This window comes from Taudactylus pleione, unplaced genomic scaffold (assembly GCF_031769625.1).
Source record: "Taudactylus pleione unplaced genomic scaffold, aTauple2 ptg000408l, whole genome shotgun sequence".
Taxonomy (NCBI): Eukaryota; Metazoa; Chordata; class Amphibia; order Anura; family Myobatrachidae; genus Taudactylus; species Taudactylus pleione.
Window position 1 is genome coordinate 1,489,359 of NW_028284810.1, and position 23,784 is coordinate 1,513,142.

At 41.3% G+C, this 23,784-nt stretch overlaps 1 protein-coding gene across 1 annotated transcript in view; it reads left to right on the forward strand.

The window, feature by feature from the left end:
* NEIL3 (nei like DNA glycosylase 3) overlaps nt 1-23,784 on the forward strand; it is a 40,423-nt gene extending 16,639 nt beyond the window's left edge. The window contains exons 3-10 of the mRNA XM_088446964.1: nt 6,432-6,566; nt 8,579-8,792; nt 9,046-9,120; nt 9,210-9,376; nt 11,593-11,756; nt 13,257-13,632; nt 19,401-19,575; nt 23,496-23,784. Of these exons, the coding sequence (XP_088303090.1) occupies nt 6,432-6,566; nt 8,579-8,792; nt 9,046-9,120; nt 9,210-9,376; nt 11,593-11,756; nt 13,257-13,632; nt 19,401-19,575; nt 23,496-23,654 (1,465 nt within the window). The 3' untranslated portion in view covers nt 23,655-23,784. The remainder of the gene's footprint in view (nt 1-6,431; nt 6,567-8,578; nt 8,793-9,045; nt 9,121-9,209; nt 9,377-11,592; nt 11,757-13,256; nt 13,633-19,400; nt 19,576-23,495) is intronic.

Here is a 23,784-nt window from a genome sequence, read left to right on the forward strand (position 1 = left end):
CAGGCAAGGAGGAACTCGCAGTCGGGCGGCTCTCGTAGAGGTCTCTCGGATCCTGGTTTGGGCGGAGCGCAATCTTCCGGCCATATCAGCGGTCTTCATCCCGGGAGTGCTAAATTGGGAGGCGGACTTTCTAAGTCGCCAGGACATTCATCCGGGGGAATGGTCCCTGCACCCGGACGTTTTTCAACTACTGGTGGACAGGTGGGGTCTTCCAGAAATCGACCTCATGGCGTCCCGGCACAACAACAAGTTGCCGGTGTACGGGTCTCGCACAAGAGACGAAGGGGCGTCTCTGGTGGATGCTCTGTCCGTCCGGTGGACGTTCCGGTTCGCATACCTGTTCCCTCCGGTCTCCCTTCTTCCACGGGTAATCCGGAAATTCAAACAGGAAGGAGGGACGTTCCTGTTGATAGCTCCCGCGTGGCCCAGACGGCACTGGTTCTCAGACCTTCAGGGTCTGTCCGTGGACAGTCCTCTGCGGTTGCCGCTACGACCGGACCTTCTGTCTCAGGGTCCTTGCCTTCACCCGGACCTGACTCGGCTGTCTTTGACGGCGTGGCTGTTGAGACGGCCATGCTGAGGTCCCGGGGGTTTTCCAGCTCTGTGGTGCGTACCATGTTACGAGCTCGGAAACCGTCTTCCGCGAGGATATACCATCGCGTGTGGCATACGTTCTTCCAGTGGTGTCGACCGAGAGGTTATGCACCGCGGGAGTTTCGTCTGTCTCGGATTCTCGCCTTCCTGCAAGCGGGACTAGATCATGGGCTTCGCCTTGCTTCTTTGAAGGTACAGGTTTCGGCCCTATCTGTCTGGTTTCACCGTAGGATTGCTACAATCCCGGATGTGCGCACCTTTATGCAGGGTGTTCTCCGCATTCAGCCGCCCTTTGTTCCACCTGTGGCGCCTTGGGATTTGGCTGTGGTCCTGAGGGCTCTCCAAGGACCGCCGTTTGAACCACTGGGCTCAGTGGATCTTAAATGGCTAACAGCTAAGACTGTTTTCCTTCTGGCCATTGCTTCGGCCAGACGTGTTTCTGAGTTAGGGGCTCTTTCTTGTAGACCCCCTTTCTTGGTTTTTCATGGGAACAGGGCAGTGCTCCGCACTCGGCCCGAGTTTCTTCCCAAAGTTGTTTCCCAGTTTCATGTTAACGAGGAAATAGTTGTTCCGGCCTTTAACTCACCGGGTCTTTCCGTGGGTGAGGCCTCTTTGGATGTTGTGCGGGCCTTAAGGACTTATGTTGACCGCACTTCTTCGTTTAGGAAGTCGGACGCTTTGTTTGTCCTCTATGGCTTCCGTAAAAAGGGTTGGCCTGCTTCAAAGCAAACTTTGGCAGCCTGGGTCCGTATGGCTATTTCTGAAGCTTATCTTCATGAAGGCCTACCGGTCCCTCCTTCTCTGAAGGCTCATTCCACTAGGTCTGTGGGTCCTTCGTGGGCAGCTCGACGTGGTGCCTCGGCAGTTCAGATCTGCAAGGCTGCTACGTGGTCCTCTGTCCATACCTTCGTGAGGTATTACAGGTTTGACACCTTCGCCTCTCAGGATGCTTCCTTCGGGCGGCGGATTCTCCTTTCTGCACAGGAGCGTCCCCACCCTTAAAGGATACTGCTTTGGGACATCCCCAAGGTATCCTGTGGATACCCTATGGACCCTGAAGTACAAAATATGAGATATGGTAAGAACTTACCCTTGTTATCTCTATTTCTACGAAGTCCATAGGGTTCCACAGGACTCCCGCCCTGTCGCACTTGTGCTGCAGATGGGCTTTGCTCTGGTCACCGGTTTTCCGTCTCCCTCTGGTGAGAATGTGATTCTTGTATGTGTCCAGATCTTTTTTCTCTCTCTTCCTTCTCCTCCTCCGGCCTATGGCTTGATAACTAACTGAGGTGCCTTGGCTCGGGGGCGGGGTATAGGAGGGGGACCCTAGTGCATCCTGGGAGGCTGAAAAGCTTAACTCTATGGTGCCCAGCGACTGACGTCACACCTATACCCCAAGGTATCCTGTGGAACCCTATGGACTTCGTAGAAATAGAGATAACAAGGGTAAGTTCTTACCATATCTCATATTATCACAATGCAAATTAAATCGTTAATATCACAAAGAAAATACAATTAAATCGTGAATGTTAGTAAATAGAGCCCTTTTGTCCTTTTTTTTTTTTTTTTCCACAATAAGTTTACTAAAAATAAATGGGGGTACAGATGGGGAGAAAGAGGAAAGGAAGCCAGGTACATTGCATAACCAAAAAGTCAAAATCAGCATGAATATTACACAATCAATACACATATACAAGAAAAATAATGGACCGAAGCAAGGTCTATCATTGGACCAACATATCACACTGCAGATTGGGGGGGGACTAAGAACAGTTAAATAGTGGGGTTATATATAGTAGTGTTTCCCTGTTCCTCTCTATATTCTCCCCACCTAAACCATTTCATATGAATGGAAGAAGCGGAGGAGGAGTACTTACAATCCATTGTCTCAAATAAACAATGTTTTTGAACTTTATTTTCAATAACTGCAATATTGGGTATAGAGACGGTCTTCCATAACTGGGTGATAGAGGCCTTGGTGACTACCAAAATATGACCCATAAGATATCTATCTCCACGAGTAAAAGTGAAATAAAGCAGTTAAAGGTTCTGCAGGGATACATACCCCTATTACTTTGCTAATCATAAGGAATACCGGCTCTCAGAGTGTCCGAAGCATAGGGCAAGACCAGAAGATATGATAAATATTTTCCACACATACACAATTCCTCCAACAATACGGAGAGACTGAGGGCCAAATTTTATGTTGCCGCTCTGGGGTAAAGAATGCTCTTTGAAGCAATTTATAAAAGATTTCTGAATGATTAATAGCAAGAGCAGAAAATTAAATCCCACTCTTCCTCCGAATGGACCCCAGAAAAGTCCTTCTCCCACTTAAATTGCGATGGCAGTTTCCCCCTTTTTTACAATCCAGTATTTGGTATTGATACCACCACGAGATCCCCCCTATGGTTGGAGGATTGTAAACAAGATAGTAGTAACATAGGGAAAGACTGTTTCTTAAGTGGTGAGGGGATACAACTCTGCAACCAATGTCTCAGCTGTAAATGTTTATAAACATCTTGCTTCACAAAAAAGATGCTAAATCATTCTCTCAGTGAGTGAGTGAAAATATTGCTCAGTGAGGATCCCTTTGTCCTGTCTAAAGTAACTGTGGATGCCCACATGCCTCAAATCCCTTCCTCATAGCATGACAAGACTGGACACGTCACCTTTTCCTGACTAACATTATCCCATGAGTAGACCAATTACTACTTCACACAAGATCAGCACACTTCTTAAATAGACACTTGACTGATCTGATTGGCTGGCTTGTAAACTGGGGACATCACGGGTTCTAAAAAGAACAATAGAGCAGCCTTAGGAAACTTAAGCTGGGTACGCACTGAGAGATGTGTACCCAGCCGATATGTCTGCCCGACGTGCCGACATATTGGATCATGGTTACACATCTGAACGAGGTAATGAAGGATGGAACGATACCTTGTTCTGTCCTTCATTACCTGCAATGGGGCCGCTTGCAATATCGTCCAATTGGCCGTGCAGCACGGTCGAAAGGACGATGTTGCAAGCGTCCGCGGGAGTGTGCATATTGACCGTACACACTGAGCGATGCGGCCGATATGTCATTCCGATTCGTCCGGAAACTAAATATCATGCCAACATTGCTCCAGTGTGTACCTGGCTTAAGGTTGAGTACAATTTGGTGTCGATTACAAATCCTTTATAATCTAATACTAAAATGCAATAAATAGAGCAGCTATAAGTAATCAAGGGAGAATAAACCGTTTGTGAAAGTTTATGCTTTTTATTAGATTAGTTTGCCTTTCTTGTTTTCAACTGTTGTTGTAAAAGGCTTAAACTTAACCCCCCAACCGTCTACTCTATCTAGATGCTTATTCAGATGGACAATTAATTGCCATGAAAAAGTATTTGCCCTTTCTGATTTCTGTTTTTACTTTTATTGAATATATTTCATAGAGAATGTTATCATGAATTCAACCAAATCTCAATATTACATCTTTCATTAGTAAACTAAAGTAATTGCTCACCCAGTCTCATTAATTTTAGAAGTCATAACTGCAACCAGATGCTTCCCGTAATAATTGATCTGCGTGATCATAGCACTGGGGAGGAATTTCTACCTTCAAGTCATTTGTGCTTATTGCAAACCCTGTCGCAACATATTAAAGTGATAGCGCTGGATCTTCATTAGGCCATTTTAAAACTGTAAAAAAAATCAGTTCTGTGTACCTTAGATCATCGTCATTCTGCATGAAACCTCTGTGCTTTGTTTTACAGAATAATAGTCTTCTCCTGCAGTAGTCGCTGATACAGAGCAGATTCATAGTTCCTTTTAATGGTAGCAAATAATCCAGTTCCTGATGCAGCAAAGCATCCCAAACCAAAACTGTTACAAAACTCTCAAGTATCTTTCATATGAATCTGGGAATCTTGAGATCACCACTTATGTTCTTATTATATGATATTTGCCCCGTTAGTCTGCAGTGAAACATCTTTTTGAGGCTGCATTGACAAATTTTAAGCCTTGCTTATTGTTAGATTTATTTCTAGATAGCCGTTCTATGAAGATTAGATGGTCTAACAAAATGAATCCATGTAGACAGTATGGCTCTGACTTTTTTCCAGTGGATGCCCAGGTTCTTAAAATTAATTTCTGTATAACCTGTGTAGTGACATCTTTACTTCTATATGTTTGATTACATGGGGCACAGATTTTTTTTTTCCCCTACTTTCTTTCTTTTATAAGTGACTACAACCAACAAAAATATTGGACTATACTTACTGTGAAAGCTGTGCAATAATATAGAATATTAGATGGGGCAAATCCTTCTTTTGGTGTGTACATGCTGACTTTATCTACAGTCCTGACTAATGACGTTATAACTAGCTTTATCCGATTAATTGTAATGATCCAAAGTATTACATTAGGTTGTGAATGCATGGCTTATTCTGAATAATTAGATTTGTTTTATTAACCATAACCTAGAACATGACGAGCTACATGGGCACTCACTGTCTCACATTGCACCAATATCATAGGTTATGCTTTGGCCGGTATACTATTTGCTGCTGATAATTACTGCTGACGGGGCCATCCAAATAGCCTGAAGCCGGCATTTATCGGGGATTGTGATTCACCTGCCTCAAGAAAACAAAACCCGCAAAATCAGCCCTGTTTTTGTGTCCGGGATCGCGAAATCACACAAGTCTCACGAAAACGGGACTTTTTTCTCATGTAAAAAAACAGGCTTAAATTGGATAGCCTGATAATCACCACTAGGCAAAAATTGCAGTAAACGGACGTTTTTTTTCGGGAGAAAAATGTCCGTGGTTGATAGGATCCCGGCCTTTGAAGCTCATACCATGTATATGATGATATTTGCGTAAATGCCTTTTTCAACATTAATACACAAAATGTAGAACAAAAACAATGTAAGTATAAGCATAGTCCTATTATTATCTGCCATATTTATAATAAGCAACTGGTGTGAGACTTGTTCCATTGGCGTTTGACTATATTTTCTTTTATCTTGGTTGAGCAAGCAGTATGTTTTAAATTTAATAAAAGCAAATGTGCAGGAAGAAAGGTTCAATGTGCAGGATTTTGCCTATATGTTTACTGGACATAAGGCTTTTGTTCACATGGTTATTTTATATAGCATCCGCTTTCCTATCAAATATGGAAGAAAACGGCGTCCTTTTCTCATTGAATTATGATCTTGAGAAGTGCATAAGTTTCAAAAAGGTGGTTGCTTGTAGCAAATACTTTATAATGTTCATTGATCACCTAATATTTGCGGTAATATATCGCTCCTTGCACCAGAACAGCCTTTAGCTCCATCTTCATTTTGTAATACAAACAGTGCTTCTAAAGGAAGATGCAGCCAAGCGTCTCTGAATTGACCTTGGATAAATATTTAACGATAACAAAACTGGATAATTTAATAGTAAATAATTCAGAGGTTTGAACAAACACAAACATCAATGCATTCTTGTTCTTATTACGAGCTTACAAGAATAGATGAAATAGGGTTTAATAGGAGTTTCTTAAAAGTGCCTTTTAACTTAACCTCTGCCATTTACAGATGTAGGAGAACTCCTTGAACAATCTTGCCTAACAAAGCCTGTTGTGAGCTCTAAATGTAAAATAGCAGTATTGCGAAAGCCACAAAAAGAGAACTATAGATGTTTGTTTTTTGTTTATGTAGGCAAAACTTCATATTTTATTTTTATGTTTAGTTATCTAGAATGACCTGCTACGTGGTTTTATATATGATTTATATATTATATGTATTTGTCCTTTAGTTTGAGATGTAATCACACTTAGACCATGTCCTATTGTTACCTTGTAGAGTCCATTTTGGAATGAACGGATCAATACGCATTAATCCAGCAGAGAGGAAAGACGGAAGTGGAGCTCCAGCAGTTCTAGAAGTGCAGCTTACCAAGGACTTGATTTGCTTCTATGACTCCACAGTAGATGTCAGGTAATGCTTTGGCCTTTTTAACAGTGTCTCTGTGGGTAAGAGGCTTGTAAAAGTTGATTGGTTTTAACGTTTTTTTATTTCATGGTGGATAACTATTTTTTTTCTGAATTCTTCCATGAATAACACTGTTGATATCATTATTTATTTTATTATAAAATTTTATATTCATGTAGGAATTCCAATAATAGCATCCAATTTCATTACCAGTAGTCTTGATTTTTTTTGTATTGATTCTCAGATTATGATGTTTTATAAATGATGTACTCAGACATACAGTTGGCAGTAACAATTGGATTTAATTAGCTTAATTGTATCTCCTCTTCTTCACTCTATCATTGTTACATGCTTATGAAAGAAAAGGTCAGATTGAGACCAGTTCAACTAAACCTGTTAAACCATTCCTCTCATTTCTAAGTATTTTTATTTTATTTTATTTGCAAATTATGTTGAAGGTTTATTTCCAGCTGAAGGTAAATGTTGTGAAATTATTCTAATGTATCCTTTTTTTTTTTCTTTCCCCTGTGCTGAAGGTACAAACATATTTTGCGCTTTTTGTCCTGGTCATATCAGAGGATTTGGGCAACTTCAATTTACAATAACAAAGTTCAACTTTGAAGGGCAAACAAAGTTCTCAGAATGTTATTGCTCTCATATAGTTCTGCACATTTGTATAGTAATGCTGTTCAGCTAAAATATTGTTTGCTAGAGGCACTGATTATGTGCTGATAATACTGAAATACTGTAACTTCCGTCTCTTCAGTCACTCACAATTATTTATGTTTCTTGCAGCATTTATACATTCAGGGGGGGAATTCAATTGGACACAATGGGCCAAATGTAAATAGGGTCAGCGTTTAGACAATGAGTTTTCTCACACTTTTTAAACTCGGCCAATGTAATAGAGTCCGAGAACAAAGCAACAGAGCAAACTTGGATGTTTTTAAGGCTGAAAAAACGCTCACAAATTAAAATATCATCCAGATGTTTTCCCATTTTGAAGATAAAACTTGACCAATATGCGTTTTCTGCTAAACTCTCACATTTTCTAAACTCTCACCCTATTACATTTGCCCAATAACTTTGAGTGTTAAAAACGGGACTTCACCATGATTTTCTTTTTTTCAGGCAATTCAATTACCCAGTTTTTACCTCGTGAGAAATTTCCCGTTTTCAGGCAAAAACACGTGTTTTCGCAGCGGCAAAATAAACGACACTTATCAGGGATTTTGTTTCACCTGCCTCCTAGCGGGTGAAAAAAATCCCTGATAGTGCCGACTATCGTGGACAATTGAATAATTCCCTGGGGATCAATTAGCCACGGTTATTTACCATGGGTAATTGAATTCCTCCCCCCATAGGACTTGATGCTGGGCTGAACTAAAATTTGCAGAATTGTATCAGCCTATATACTTGGTGCAAATGGTATGCAAGGAAATTGGTATATGTAGTCTTCCTGGGTGTGCCCGTAGTTCCGTCAACACTTTGTATATATGTGAACACCAGTTACGCCACTTCAGTCGCAAGTTGAGATGCGTCTTAAATGTATAAGAGTGCATTGTCTGTGTTTGTTTAACTTGTATTCCGGGGCATTCACAGTGTGAAAACATGCAAGAAATGTGCCGCAAACAGGCATAAGTTCAACTCAACATCAGATTCCCAGTCAATTACAATTGCTTTACTAATGCTATAATTTGTTAAATATGTGATTGAATATATATATTTTCATATTTCTGATGTGATTGAACCAAATTAACAGCCATTCTAAGGGATATATTTACTAAAGTGAGTTTTTAGAAGTGGAGATGTTGCCCATAGCAACCAATCAAATTCTAGCTATTATCTTCCAGGTGCTAGTTAAATCTTAAGTAGAATCTGATTGGTTGCTATGGGCAACATATTCACTTCTAAAAACTCTCACTTTAGTACATCTACCCTTAAGTTTCAGTTGAGCCCCAGTATTAAGCGACTGACCCAGTTTGCTTATACAGTAAATGTATTTCCACTTTTCCAAGGAATTCATCAGAATGTCAGGAAAAAGTCAGATTTTTTCAGGATTTGGATGTCTGCTCCCCGAAATTCAGTTTTTCTAGAGCGGAGTCTGAGGTTAAGAAGCAGGGATGCCGTATGCTCTGTGACGTGCTCCTTGATCAAACAGTCCTACCTGGAGTTGGCAATATCATTAAGAATGAAGCTCTTTTTGACAGTGGCTTGCATCCCGCTGTTCAGGTGCAGTATGCCAATTTTACAAGTTCATTCAGTCTATATAAAGATAAATTCAGAAGTTTAATCATTTACCATTGACCTTGCTAACATGTGCACTAGCTTGCATATGAAATAGACCTGGAGTTTTGTTTTTTTTTTTGCAATGAAGGTTAACCTTTTTAGTTGTGATTCATTATATTGCAATTATGTTTTAATCAGCTCATTCATTTAAAGATCAATGTTTTATTTTTAAACTATACTGCTTGCTGCCTTACAGGCTGGTCAGCTAACAGACCGACACTTGAGACATCTTGTAAAAATGACGCGTGACTTCACTCTTCTCTTCTGTAAGGTAAATAAGATAAAGAATAAGCAACTAATAACATATGTAACCAACCAAAATAATAATTTTAAATCTGAATAAAAGTCTTGTTTTTACAGTGTCGGAAGACTGGCTCAGCCCTCTACAAACATTACAAAGTGTACAAAAGACCTAACTGCGGTCATTGTGGTACAAAGATCACAGTGTGCCGTCTGGGAGAACACAACAGAATGACCTATTTTTGCTCAAAGTGCCAAAAAGATCAACCTCAGCATGTTGACGCAAGGTATAAGAAGGATTTTTAAAGCCATATGACTGATTTATACCTGCTAAAAGTTGCAAACAAATGTTCAACTGTGTATACATTCTGTTTTTAAATCCAATTTTTCTCATTCAAAATAACTAGACCCATTAAGTGCATTTTGTGAATTAAAGTTTTAAATTATTGAAATCTTCACACAGATGCAAAAAAAAAATATATATATATTTTTATTTTATTTAGAACTTCTGACCCATTGTCCATTACCACATAATCCAGCATCATAAAGCATATTTGACTTTTCTACATAGTATTTGTTGGTCTACTGATTTGAAAGTATATGGTTCACTTCTTCAGTATTTCAAGGTACATATCCAGAGCAGAGATAATTGGTTACCGGTCCCATAGAGATTAAACTCCAATTACTTGTCTGCTGCGGTCTCTACAACATGGACACCTGACCGTTACTCCAATGTGCATTTGTAGAATATCTCATTCCAAAACCATGGGCATTATATATGGTGGTGTTCCCCGTGTTACTGATGTTACAGCCTTCACTTTTCTGGAAGTATTTCCATTAGATTTTGGAACATGACAGTGAGGAATCGCATCCATTCAGCCACAAAAGCATTGGAGAGGTTGGTCACTGATGTTGAGCGCTTGCAGCCAGCGTTCCAATTCATCCCAAAGGTATTTGATGAAGTTGAGGTCAGCGCTCTGTTCAGGCCAGTGAAGTTCAACATCAACATCACTTTGTTCAAAAGGGCATTGTCAAGCTGAAATAAGAAAAGGGCTTCCCCATTCTCCACACCGTTGCCAGAAAGTTGGAAACACAGTTCTCTAGAATGTAATTGTATTTCCCTTCACTTGAATGAAGAAGCACAGGGCAAACCATGAAAAACAGCCCCAGACCACTATTCCTCCTCAACTAAACTTTATAGTTGGCAGAAAGGAATTGAGACTGGAAACGTTCTCTTGGAATCCATAAAACCCAGATCAGACTGTCAGATGGTGAAGCATGATTCATTCCAGAAAATGCGTTTCTACTGCTCTAGAGTCCAGTATCGGTGGTCTTCACACTCTTGCCAATGACGTTTGGCATGGTGATTTTTAGATTTCTGTATGGTTGTATGACCTTTGAAACTCAGGGCCTGATTCAGACGCGCTCGCAAGCGAGTCGATGGTGCCCTAGTGCGCATGCGCACGACGGAGGGAGCTCCGTCGTGCGTTTTCGTGAGACCCGCATGGCGATGGCCAAGCCGTCGTTATGGGTCTCGCACCAAAGGTGGCGTGCTGCCGATGGTGAGGACAGCACGCCCCCTTTGGGGGGCGTGCCGGGGTGTTGCTGCCCAGACGGAGGCGTTCCCATGGAACGCCTACCGTCTGGGGCTGGCCCCACTGACATCACTAGTGATGTCAGTGGGAGTGCTTTTGGCCTTACTGCAGGATCTCGTCGCAAGCCGATGGTCGCGATGGTCTTGACCATCGCGACCATCTTTTTGGCCGCTCGCATAAACTGTGGGTGGTCACCCACAGCTATGCGAGCGGCCAGGAGGCCGCTCCAATTTTAGGTAGGAGGGCACTGATTCAGAGCGAGCGCTCTTGTCAGAGCGTCCGGCTCTGAATCAGGCTCTCCATCCATGAAGCTTGCAATGAACCGCTTTTATATTGATGATACTTCCAGAGGCAGTGTGGAACTCTGTATTGAGTGTTGCAACCGATGACAGATTATGATTATTACATGTTTCAGTACTCTGCACCCATTCTTAGTGGCTGGGCTGTTTTTGCTCCTACACATTTCCACTTCGCAATAAGTGCATTGTTGACCAGGACAAATCTTCAGTATGACCCCTCTTGCTACAGTAACTAAAGAGATTGTATGGCTTTATTCATAGTTGTATGCACGTCAGCAATGGATGTGGCTGATCTGGCCACATCCAAACATACTAATTGGAAGAGATGTCCACATACTTTTGCCTATCTAGTGTAGTTTGTGTCCAAAAATAGCTTTACTGAAAGCTTAGTGAAAGTATTCCAAAATGTGTGCTTAAAGATCAGCTGCTGAAACTTTGCTAGTAAGTCTCTGTACAGGTAAGAAAACATTACAAATCAACTTAATTTTAATTCTTGTTTTCTTGATAAAGAAGAAAAATACTTTTGAGTAGTTTCATACTACATAAAATTGCTTTGCACGACTATTACATGACCTTGTATTTGTCATTTTTTTTTATTTTTTTTTTAAGTGAACTCCCAAAAAGAAGTAGTATTATTGGATGGGTATGTAGACAAGAGTCTCAAGACCAAGTGAGCAAGCGTGATGAAGAACATTGGGCGTGTACAGTCTGCACTCTCATTAATAAACCTTCAGACAAGAAATGTGATGCGTGTCTCACCCCCAGACCGGAAGGTATGTTTATTATTATTGAGCAAATTACTGCAGTGAAAGGCAACCAATGCTTTCTGATTTACAATGAATCTTTTAGTTCCGGCTGCATTTCCATTAGTGGAGAAACTTCCCCGGCACACTAGTTTCCTAATAACTTCCTAATAGTCATTGCTTGCTGAGATCTCTACAGATATGGTACAGTCACATTTGCAGATGGATTAGACTTCTATGTTACAAAATTGTAAACATGGGTAGCATAGTTTAGCAGGAAATACCTTGTTCTGAGGAGATGACCATGTCCTATTGTATTGGCTGTTGTCTTTGACAGTGGATGAAGTGTAGTGATCATGGAAGAAAGTTTTTTTCAGGGATGAAGATAATATGATCTACTCCTTTGAAATCAGTATGTCATTGGAAGTCGTATAGAAGTTAGTTTTTGTTTTGGTTGGAGAGTGATAGAATACAAAGTCTTCCAAAGGGGGAAAAAAAAAGATCTAGAGAAGTGGTTTCCAATTGTAGGGCTTAAGCCATCCATAGCCTAGGTTTTAAGGACATCCATGATTGAGAAGATAAAATTAGATAAAACTTACGCATTTATATGTTAAAAACCTGTTTTTGGGGAGGAAGAAGAAACCTAGATTACAGTCTAGATCCGGGGTGGCCAAAATGTCGATCGCAATCAACTGATCATGGTGGACGTCCAGGAGAAGCCAGCAGCAGCAAATAACAGTCAGGCAGCTTGAATGGCTGCTGCACCCAGGACCAGCAAAATACACATAGCCGACCCTGCGCCACAGGGAGATGCCGCTGCTGCCTACTCCATTTGCTGGCAGCTCCTTCCCTGCAGTGGCAACCAGTGTCTGGAGCAAACTCCTGAGTTCCATCTTCCGGCTCCTGCAAAGGATGAAGGGAAAGACGTCATGACATCTCTCCCATAGTGTTCAGCACGGCGGGTGCATGATTTAGGTAAGTATAGTGTTGTGTGTCTGTGTCTTTTATGTGTAAGGGGCACCACAACAGTGGGCATTGTGTATAGGGGGAACTACTGTGCGTCGTAACGTGAATAAGGGACACTAGTATATGCTGTGATGTGAATCAGTGGCACTATGTGTGAAGTAATGTGAATAAGATTGTGCTACTGTATTGCGGAATTTGAATTAGGAATACTATTTAATTTCGTCAGGACAGATCCCCTTTTTTTTGAGCTTGGTAAATAAAAGGTTTTTGGCTTTAAAGGTAGGTCACAAAGTCCAAAAGTCTGGCCACTCCTGGTCTAGATCATGTGTTCATCTGTAATCCAATGAGGCATTTGGAGAAATCAGATGTGATTGTGGGATAGTCCGTTCTGGTTTTAAAATTGCCAAAGAATGAGATATGCAGAAAACGTATCAAAACTTTCAACGTTTCATACATGCATTTGTATATATGTGTATATATATATATATATATATATATATATATATATATATATATATATATATATATATTTTTTTTTTTTTTTCTTTCTGTTCCACATTCAAGTTTTAACAAATGAAAATGACAGCTATGACAATGACCTGGTCAAATATCCATATAACAGTTTTGGAAAACCCCTTTCTGAAGTGAAGATAAACAGGCAAACATCTTTTGGAAATACAACTTTGGTACTAAGTGACTTTAGTACAACAAGCAATACCAATTCAGAACAGGAAGATAAATGTGCCTCGCCGGCAGAGATCTCCATCAATAATAATTACATCAACATGCTCAGTGTCTCCAATAAGAGGAGGAGCAGTGAAAGTGAAAATGCTGTGTATAGCAATACAAATGCTGGCAATAGCACATTTATTCACCAGCAGAAGAAACAGAAGACTGAACATACAATACCAAACCGAAGTGTTGTTGGCTCCCCAATCAGGTAATTTCTCTGTCATTTTTGTATAGTCTCCACCTGTATCCAATAGAAAGTGGATGCAGCCATTTTGTTGTGTGATGCAATATATCAACAACAAAAAGAGGTATACCTCACAAGCGCTCTCCAATTACCATATTAACATATATAACACCAAAATGTGAACCACAGCACACAAATAACTGAATGGATTTACCCTTGGTTCAATAAGTAGTGGTATATTCTATTCATATGTATAGATGTTCCCTTGGAAAGAAGATTCCAAACTTCTTATATAGGGTATAGCTGTTAATTGGTCTGCAATTAAATAATGCCTTTCCAGCCTTTTTTGCTCAGGCGTAGACAGACACATAGAACAGAAAAAGAATATAGGGTAGATTCCTTTTTAAAAGCACAATCCTTTAATTACAAATCACACTTACAATAACGAAGTGGGTTATAATTATAAGCATATAACACAGGTCCCATCGGCACACAGCATGCAACAGGTATCAGATGACAAAACAACCCTGGTCCCAGTTGGTATTAGGGAATGGTGAAGAGGTACATAAAAAGTCGCCTTCCTGCCATGTATATTCTGAGATTTTACGGATCGTGGCACCTGTATCTTTTAAATGGGCTTCTGTAGTTTGTACAAGAGGTTGGAGGTTGAAGTCTATCATAGCTGAAAGATTGCTAGTCAGACTGTTACATCCTGATATAATTGGACGACCTGGGGGGTGGAGGGGGTCCTTATGAATTTTAGGGAGAATATAAATAGTAGGGATGGACGTATTTTGTATATTTAAAAAAATCACATTCATTTTTTGAAATAACTTCCTTCTCCTGAGTCTTCATGGTCCGTTCCATCAGTGCTTGACCAATCTTTTTTGTTGGATCACTTTTTATTTTTTTATAAGTGTTTCCATCATTTAGCTGTTTATATATCTTATTTATGTAATTTTATGAGGAAGGACTATCGTGTCCGAAATGCTTTAAGTGTGACTTACCTCTTCTGGACCCGTGGTGCTAAACAGCAGGCGTATCATCTCCCTATTGGTGGACCTGACTATCTGGACTCCAGGCTCACCATTCCCTAATACCAACTGGGACCAGGGTTGTTTTGTCATCTGATACCTGTTGCATGCTGTGTGCCGATGGGACCTGTGTTATATGCTTATAACCCACTTCGTTATTGTAAGTGTGATTTGTAATTAAAGGATTGTGCTTTTGAAAAGGAATCTACACTATATTCTTTTTCTGTTCTATGTGTCTGTCCACGCCTGAGCACGAAAGGCTGGAAAGGAATTATTTAATTGCAGACCAATTAACAGCTATACCCTATATAAGAAGTTTGGAATCTTCTTTCCAAGGGAACATCTATACATATGAATGGAATATACCACTACTTATTGAACCAGGGGTGAATCCATTCAGTTATTTGTGTGCTGTGGTTCACATTGTGGTGTTATATATGTTAATATGGTAATTGGAGAGCACTTGGGAGGTATACCTCTTTTTGTTATTTCACATTTTGAGTATCTCTCTGGGCGTGTACTCATTTTGTATTTCTCCAGCTGCACTTTAATTTTTATTGCGCACTTCAAGACATCTCTCTTAAAAATGATGCAATATATCAAAAACAATGCATTGTATAAGTTGACTATTAGTTCTTAGTGCCTTAATAAGATGCAGATTGACCTGTTGTCGATGGGCGACATGGATTTTCCACTTTAAATACTTCATCAGCTCTGCATTACTAAATGGGAACATTTGTAATCCAAATGCCTCTAAAGATCTGCTGAATGCTGCATGCCCAATGTCACAGATGGAATAATGGGGGCATTATCTGAAAGGTTCAAACTTTTTAGGGGTTATTTTGCCTATGGGCAAAGTAGACTTTTTGCACTTACTAATTGTCTGCCACTCTTTATGCATGTAAGAAAATACATTTATGACATGCTTGTAATTTCCTATATTCTCACACGTGTATTGCGGTGGGTAGTAGGCTTACCACATAGCTAGTTTGTTGTTTTTTTTATAAAAGGAAAAAGTTAAAAAGGTTGAATTGTTAGCGAGTGCAGAATATTTTTCATACAGATGTGTCCTCATACACCTAGCCTCCATACACCATGCAGGGAGAAACGCCTGGTGTGAGTGTGCTGTAGCGTATTTTTTTGCTTGAATGTGCATCTTATGGTGCATACACACGGTCAGATTTTTCCTTCAGATATGAACGATAACGATTTAAAAATCGTTCAGTCGTTCATATCTGAAGGAAAATCGTTCATATCTGACATGCCTGAACGATGGACGATCAACGATGCGCGTTCCCGTTTGTCAGATAACGATATCTGACATCTGATGGGTTTGCAGTCAGACTTGGACGATTCCATTCATTTTAATGCAGTCAAAAATCGTTCAATCGTTCAAATCGTTCAAATCGTTCAAAACTTTGGTAAAATCGTTCAGTCGTTCAGTCGTTCATCTGACAAATCTGACAAGTCTGACAAATCTGACCGTGTGTATGCTCCTTTAGTTGCAACGCTATGTGCCAAAACCACTTCATGAGACTGCAATGATTCATTGGATATGCAACACTTGTATGAAAAAAAAGCTGCTGTACTGTAGCATTTCGTATAAAGATTCAGACTCTGTCTCATATAAAAATAATTTGCAGTCTCGTGAAATAGTTTTGTTGCGTTGCGTTTGGGACTAAGGGTCCTGATTCAAACATGGACGCCGTAGCTGTGTCTATGGATGCAGCTACTGTTCTAAAATATACTAATGCCTGTAAAAGGCCTCTGGATGCCTCCAGCCTGGATCACAGAACACAGCATCGAATCAACATTGCAACCATGTTTCCAGCATCATCCATCTGAGTAAGCGGAAGCTTAATCAGACCGACCTCCTCATGTACACTTGCAAGGCCAGAAAATTTGCGTCCTCTGATGCAGAACCTGGCCTCTGCACTCTCAGAAATGGGACGACACACCCTCGTTGCCGGGGAATGCAGGTTGACGACACCCCTTCCCTGCCCCGAAACAGCTGCAACATGTCATTCATGCTGCGGCTTGAGGGCACTGCGTGCTAACACGCAGGACTCACTCTGTGCGTAAACCATCTGTACTGTATGTAAACCATTGAGTACATCTCTGAATCAGGCCCAAAATGCGCATTCGGGTGAAAAAGAGGCATGGGGCAAGTGGGGTTTCACGGGACCTAGCGTGCCAAGAAGGCCTTTTGGGGCAACTGTGGCAACAGTGGGTAAGGACACATTTGTAGCACAAACGAGCTGTAGTTTTACACGGTAGCAGAAAAAATAAAAAAAAATTCCAATGATTTATCAAAGTCAAGTTTTGCGTGCTCCAAGTGCATACAAAGAGCCTGATTAAGAGATGTACGCTAACCCGGTGGTTAGCGTACACCTCAGATGGCGAGTTTGCGCATGCACTCTCGCCCGACATCGCTCCATTGTGTACCCGGCTTAAGTCACAACAATTGTACACTCATAGGGCTGCAGTCTGCTCTCAAACAGATATTATTTTGTGTGCATGCACTTTTTAGAAGTTGCCATATGTACTGGTATTTGCCCAAGTACACAAAACATGCACTGTCACTTAGCTCCTTGCTCAGTATTATATTTATTCTAGCTACTTTAGGTGAATAAATCCCACTTTCTCCTTCCCACTCTTCTCCTGTCACAGTACCATCATTTATTTTTTTTCTTTGAAAACTGTTATAGGTAACTCAACAATTGTGAAACTAGAGACATATAAAGGGGGAACTATTAATCTTGCTCTTCCAACAATTAAATCGGAATTGTTTAGCACCAACAAGTACAAGATGGTACAAGATCTCGGTGGTAAAAGGGATCTCTGCTTTGGATATGTTGCTGTACAGTATAAGGGAATGATTTTTTTTTTTCCTTCACCTTTTTAGTCTAAAGATGTTTTTTCTTGAGATATTAACTGAAAACAATACTGCCAATTGTCTCTTCCTACACCCGCTCTGATCCTTGTTAATGCAATTTCTCCGCACCACATCTTCTGCAGTGACTGTATAATTGACTTTTAAAAATGACACTCTGTTTCCTGTAACAGAATCGCAAAAAGTGATTTCTATATTTTTCCTCCAGTGCAAATAATTCCTCATGTAGGTATTATTTATACCCCTGGTCTGAACCTCAGAGAGAGAGAGAGAGAGAGAGAGAGAGAGAGATTTTATATATATATATATATAATCTCTATCTATTTAAACCGTATTTGAGTGTGACCATTGTTATTGAAAAATCAATTAGGTGTTTTTGCACATTACATACTAAGTAACCTTAAGCAATATTTATGGCAAGCTCAACACAGATTTAATTTAAAATGTCATTAAACTCAATAATTGTCTACAAATTAATATTTTTAAATAAAATATTCCACTCCTCCTCTCAATGCTGCGGTTCACCCAGAAGATATAAGCAAAATGTTAGTGAAATGTGACAAAAATAGTTTAATACAGGTAGTTGCACATTTCAGCACTACAATCTTTCAGTTTTGCTTTGCCATTCTACAGGTAGGCATTTTGCACTTATGTATTCATAATATACTGAATTTGTAGCCTACTAGCTGGAATACTTAGCATTGCCCAGGTTGGAGACTAGACCCTGAAGTATACCTGTAACCTTAATTTCTTTACTTTGTCCTGCATATAATCCTGTTCCATTGATCCTGAAAAGAACCCCACTGTTTGCCAACATGGTTTTAGCCCAGAAAAGGACCGATCTATCCATTTCTATGTGATTGGAGGAAATTAGTAACTGTCTGTGCAGTGTGACAGTTGATCCGCCGACTCGCTTCTCTTCTGTTGGGGCTCTGCCTGCCCCCCACTGGTACATATCAGCCTGTGCTTTCAGATCAGTGCAGTTTTAGGCACTGTAAGACATCCTAAGCAAACTTGCTTAAACCAAAATTTCAACTCGGAGACTAAACGGCCTGCTTGGTGGGCACCATGTTGACCTCAATGTCCCTATTGAACTTCAAACATAGCAAAAAAAAAACCTAATCCTGCTCAAACCAAATTTGGTGGAGCTAGGTACAAAACTCTGGCTGTGCATAAAGTACAAACAGACACACTCACTTGTTTATTATATAGATGAATACAGCTGGCATGACAACGGACAATGTAGTCTCCTTTATGGTGTGCTTGGGATAGGACAAGGAACATTGTACAGAACATTTACAAAACAATCACGCATCTCAACTGTTAATTTATTAAGAGGAGGAGGGTTTAGGTGAATGGTATTAAAAAAATAATAAATTGATTTTCATGTTTGGTTTATGGACTTTTAGACTTCAAACTCAATGTATAGATTGTTCATTTGCCTTAACTGAATATCCAATTTAAAAAGTAAATATTGTTACAGGATGAGTTGCCTAAAATGTAGGTAAAGAAACTTTGGCTACTAGTACTCATGGAAATAGAGCTCATTGTGAATGTACCTGTCCGCAAAGAATCCAGATAGTTACAGATATTTATTTGGACCGGCAGAGTCTATTTTTGTGCAGTGACAAATAAATAAGGGATAGCTACAAACTCATTCTCAGCTATTCACTCCCTTCCAAAAAAAAAGACTGGCTGTGTCAAACAAAGATAAATGAAACTAGAGTGTGTCCATTTGGAGTCAGCCATAACATCACATTCTGAACTTTCCAATTTGTAGCTGTAGTTGAGACAGGTGACTGAACGAATCCCTCTGTCTGTGTAATTGCACAGTTTTCTGCTAATTATATGACTTGCTTCTACAGTTCACCTCAAATTGACAGGACAGGGGCCAACTCTGCGCCGAATCCGAGCAGCCCCCTCTGCAGTAAACATCATCGCCCCTCTGCTCTTCGTGTTGTGAGAAAGGACGGAGAGAACAAAGGGAGAATATTTTATAGCTGTTCTCTGCCCAGGGAAACTTCTTGTGAGTTTTTTGAAGTAAGTAAAATGTTTTCTTTCCACACTAAATTTAGATGTGCCTACAGACTGTGGTGTGTGTGTGTATATGTATGTACGTATGTGTATATACATATATATATATATATATATATATACACACACACACACACACAGTGATTGCGGAGAGCCAAAACCCCTCACTTTTAAAAAAAAAAATCAGGGTCCTGACATTTTCTGGGTCCCATCTAAATCCCATGAAGCATGTAGCAGATGACATTGGCCCCGGTAGGATAAAAAAAAATACAAACACATTGGCCCCCACAGGAAAACACATTGATTCAATTTCATTGCACTGCCGTGCTGTGTCACTGTACCTGGAGGTGGAATGCAGGTACACGACGTCATGTCACCGCATCACCGTCTCTGGGTGATGCCAGGATCGGGCTGCATCTGAATCACATGGAAAAGTCCAGCGCTGCCAAACTACAAAGGATGCAGCACTGTGGGGGCAGGCTGGCTTACATCACAATATGTGGGACCAGTATAAATTAAACAAGTACTGCTCTCCAATCGGAGGCACACAGATAGGGGGAAGCAGGCAGATGCTCACAGAGGCTGGCTGGGCAGAGGCACACATTGGGGACTGGGGCACTGGACAGAGGCACACATTGGGAGCTCTCCATACTCCACAGGGCCTGGCAGCAGTGACATCGGATCGGCTGCCTGTCATTACAGTGCACTGGCTGTGGGAAGCTTTCAGTCGGCTCTGCAGCACCTTGTACATCGGTGTGGTGAGCAGTCTCTGGACATTCCATGCTCACCACACTGAGCTCCGCACAGCCGGCGCACTGTAGTGACAGGCAGCCAATCTGATGGTCTGCTAGGCTGCCTGTCACAGAAGACACTCCATGCTGCCGTGCCGGCGTGTATGGACAGCCGCCCGGCAACTCTCCCTCCCCAGGTGCAGACCCCCCCGAAAAAACACCTGGCGGCCCTGGGTGCGTCTCCTGGCGGCCGCCACGCAGCGCCTGCTATTACACTTTTGTGCCGCCGCTCTGCGAGTCTGACCTGGTTACAGGGGGAATGCGGGAAGGAGACGCTGGCTCGCTGCTGCTGCTCCCAGGCGGTGGGCGTGGCCAGACAGTCTCCGCCGGTGGAGATAGGCTGCTGCACCCAGCATAGCCCCACACAGCAGGTCCTGTATTTCGTGAACCCTGATATATATAGATATAGGCACAGTTGTGCCCTTATATTAAGGCATGGTGTTTAAGGGGTTACACCTCAAAAGCTATAGAAGGTATCTGGCTGAAATTTGGCACGGGCGGATAGAACTGTCGCTCGGTGCTGCATGCCAAATTTAAGGGCAAAAACAAAGAATGAGGATTTGGAAGTAATCTAAAGCACCAACTGTCACTTTTTACTGACATTCTCAATTAGGACCACTTTTCTACTGTAGTCTATGGGTTTTTTGGGGGGAAGGCATAACTCAGGCTAGGGGGCGAATTTAGACTTTTATTAGGTAGCTATTGTGCCAGAGTACGTACTTTTGGGGTTCAGGTAAATTAGAAAGTTACAGTTTTTAAACTATTACCTCAAGAATGCGCCATTGAAAATATAGGAAATTTCAATTTGTTGCGCAGCCTCCGTAGGAGTCTCCAGCAGGTGTAGTCACTGTGGCTTCACTTGGGTGCACAAAGGTGGCCGTCGTTTGCGGGCTTTAGCGGTGGTGGGCTCGGGGGGAAAGAAGCTGGCAGCTGCAGTGGGATACAGGGGCAAGGCGCGGAGGAGTAGTGGTGCTAGCTGCTGCCAGGACCCCAGGGACTGTAGCATGCCTTAGTGGTGGTGGTGCGGGCGGCAGTGTGTTCGGAGGTGGGGCAGACGTTAGGAGGTAGCAGTACACAGATGCAGGTTCGGATCTTAAAGATCCGTGATACCTGCTTCTGTGTGCTAAATACATGGGACAAATGACGTAGGGGAGGTATGAAGCACAACCAGCACCAGGCTAGTCAGAGGGGGACCCTTTTATTGGGGGTATCCCCAGGGATCCCCGGCCTGGGCTGACTAGCGGCCAGGGGTGATGCTACGGCTGGGGGGCCCGAGGAAAGGGCTCCCCTGTCTGTGGCATCACCCCCTTGCTAGAAAGGGTCCGATTCTGGTAAATACGGGGGGGGGGGGGGGACCCAATGCATTTTTCCACAATCAGGGCCGGCTCAGAACCCAGTGCTGGTTGCGCTGAATATGGGGGACCCCTACATCATTTGACCCCTGTATTTTGCAACCAGGGCTGGTTGTGCTTAAGTACAGGGGACCCCTATGTCATTTCTCCCCTGTATTTAAACACAACCAGGACTGGCTGTTAAAAGCCCGCTGCTGGTTGTGTTTTTTTTTTTGGGGGGGGGGGGGGGGGCACCGTTTTTTATCTTACACAGATGGATCTACAGAGGCAAGTTTTAATTTGGTGCCACCTCCCCAAAAAAAAAAAAAAAAAAAGGGAAAATATATATTGTGCGTATCTATCTATGTATTACAAATGCACAAAAACACTGATATAAAATAGCCTTAAGCGGGGTGAATATATTATGGGAGGTGCCCCTTCAGTGCTGGCATCCGACGGCAGTCTCCTCCAATGTCTCCCATAGTTCTGCCCGTTCCCCCATCCACCATACTCTTATCCCATCTGCACAGCTGTATTTTCTGATCAAACCTCAGTTGTATAGACTTCATGTGTGTATTCCAATGAGCACACAATTCTGTGAATTAGCAGCTCCACCATTTTGTGAGTGACAGCAATCTCACTCTGTGAGTGCTGAATCTGCAGTTAACCACATGGTGTCATGGCATAGCATATCTGTATTACACAAGGAACATAATAATCGTAATTTCATTGCTTTTTGGAGTTTGAGTGGCAGAAATTCAATAGGTTTTGTGAATTTTTAGATCATGTCTAAGCAGCCTTAATGAGACATGTGAAACTGTAAGGTTTTTTTTATCTCTGGAAGATAGATAGATAGATATCTATCTCCAAAATCCGGCACTCATGAGATCAATGCAGTACAGATACCGGGTGCCATCCACAGTCTGTATAAACATACAAACCAATTATACACTCCAACTGGCGGCACTCCGTGGCAAGAAAGAAATCACATCAGCCGTGCTTAGTAAGCACGGCTGATGTGATTTCTTTCTTGCCACGGAGTGCCGCCATTGGAGTGTATAATGTATATATTTATTTCTACACATATTCACAGGGTGGTCCATAAGTGTGTAAACTCTGTCCTCAAGCACCCTAACGGTCCAGGTTTCAAGGATAACCATGCCTGGGCACAGGTGACTTAATTAGTACCTCAGTCTTTTGATTTACCATCTGTGCTCAACCATGGATATCCTTTACCACCTGGAACGTTAGGGTGCCTTGAGAACAGAGTTTGGGAACACCTCTGTCATAGCCAAACAATTTTAGGTTTACATACAACGGAGATTACATTTCTATTTGAAAGCTATATTTCCTCTTTAAGAAGAACAGATAGTGTGGCTTGATGTGACTAGCTGCTAGTAAATGGAAAGGCTGTTTACACAAAGGTTTCAAGCACATCTCGAATAGTATGTATTAGGCCACTAAACTTTCAGGTGGTTTGTAATGTTATATACTCCTGACTTCTAGTAATAGCCTCTGAATGTTTGTAGTATTCTCACACATATATGTATCTTAGTTCAGGAAAAGGATATTTTGTATGCATATGTAATTTAAACTAAAGTTGCATGTGTCTAAAACAATCCGTAAGAATGTTGCTAGTAACTTCTACATAACTTTTTAAAATAATCTTTACATTAAAAAAACAAAAAATTTGAAGCACACCATCAGACAGTACTAATCATAAGTAGCAACTGAAGTACATTTTACTTTATATACACACATCTGCATAAGCGAAATAATTTAATGTTCGATCATCTCTTTACAGTGGGCAGATAAACATTTTCCATTCTGCAAACATGGAAAGCGGTGTATTATAAGGACCGTTTTGAAGCTTGGTCCAAATAATGGTAAAGATTTTTATGTCTGCCCTTTTGGAAAAGACAGACAATGTGGATTCTTTGAGTGGGCTAAATCAGCAGCTTAATACTATCATCTCCTTATATGCCAGTCATAACTGCTGCACTGATCTACAATTCATGTACTACAAATATTTCTTTTTCCAGTGTATTGTTTTTACAATTGATTTCTACAATAAACATTTTCCCCCTCTTAAA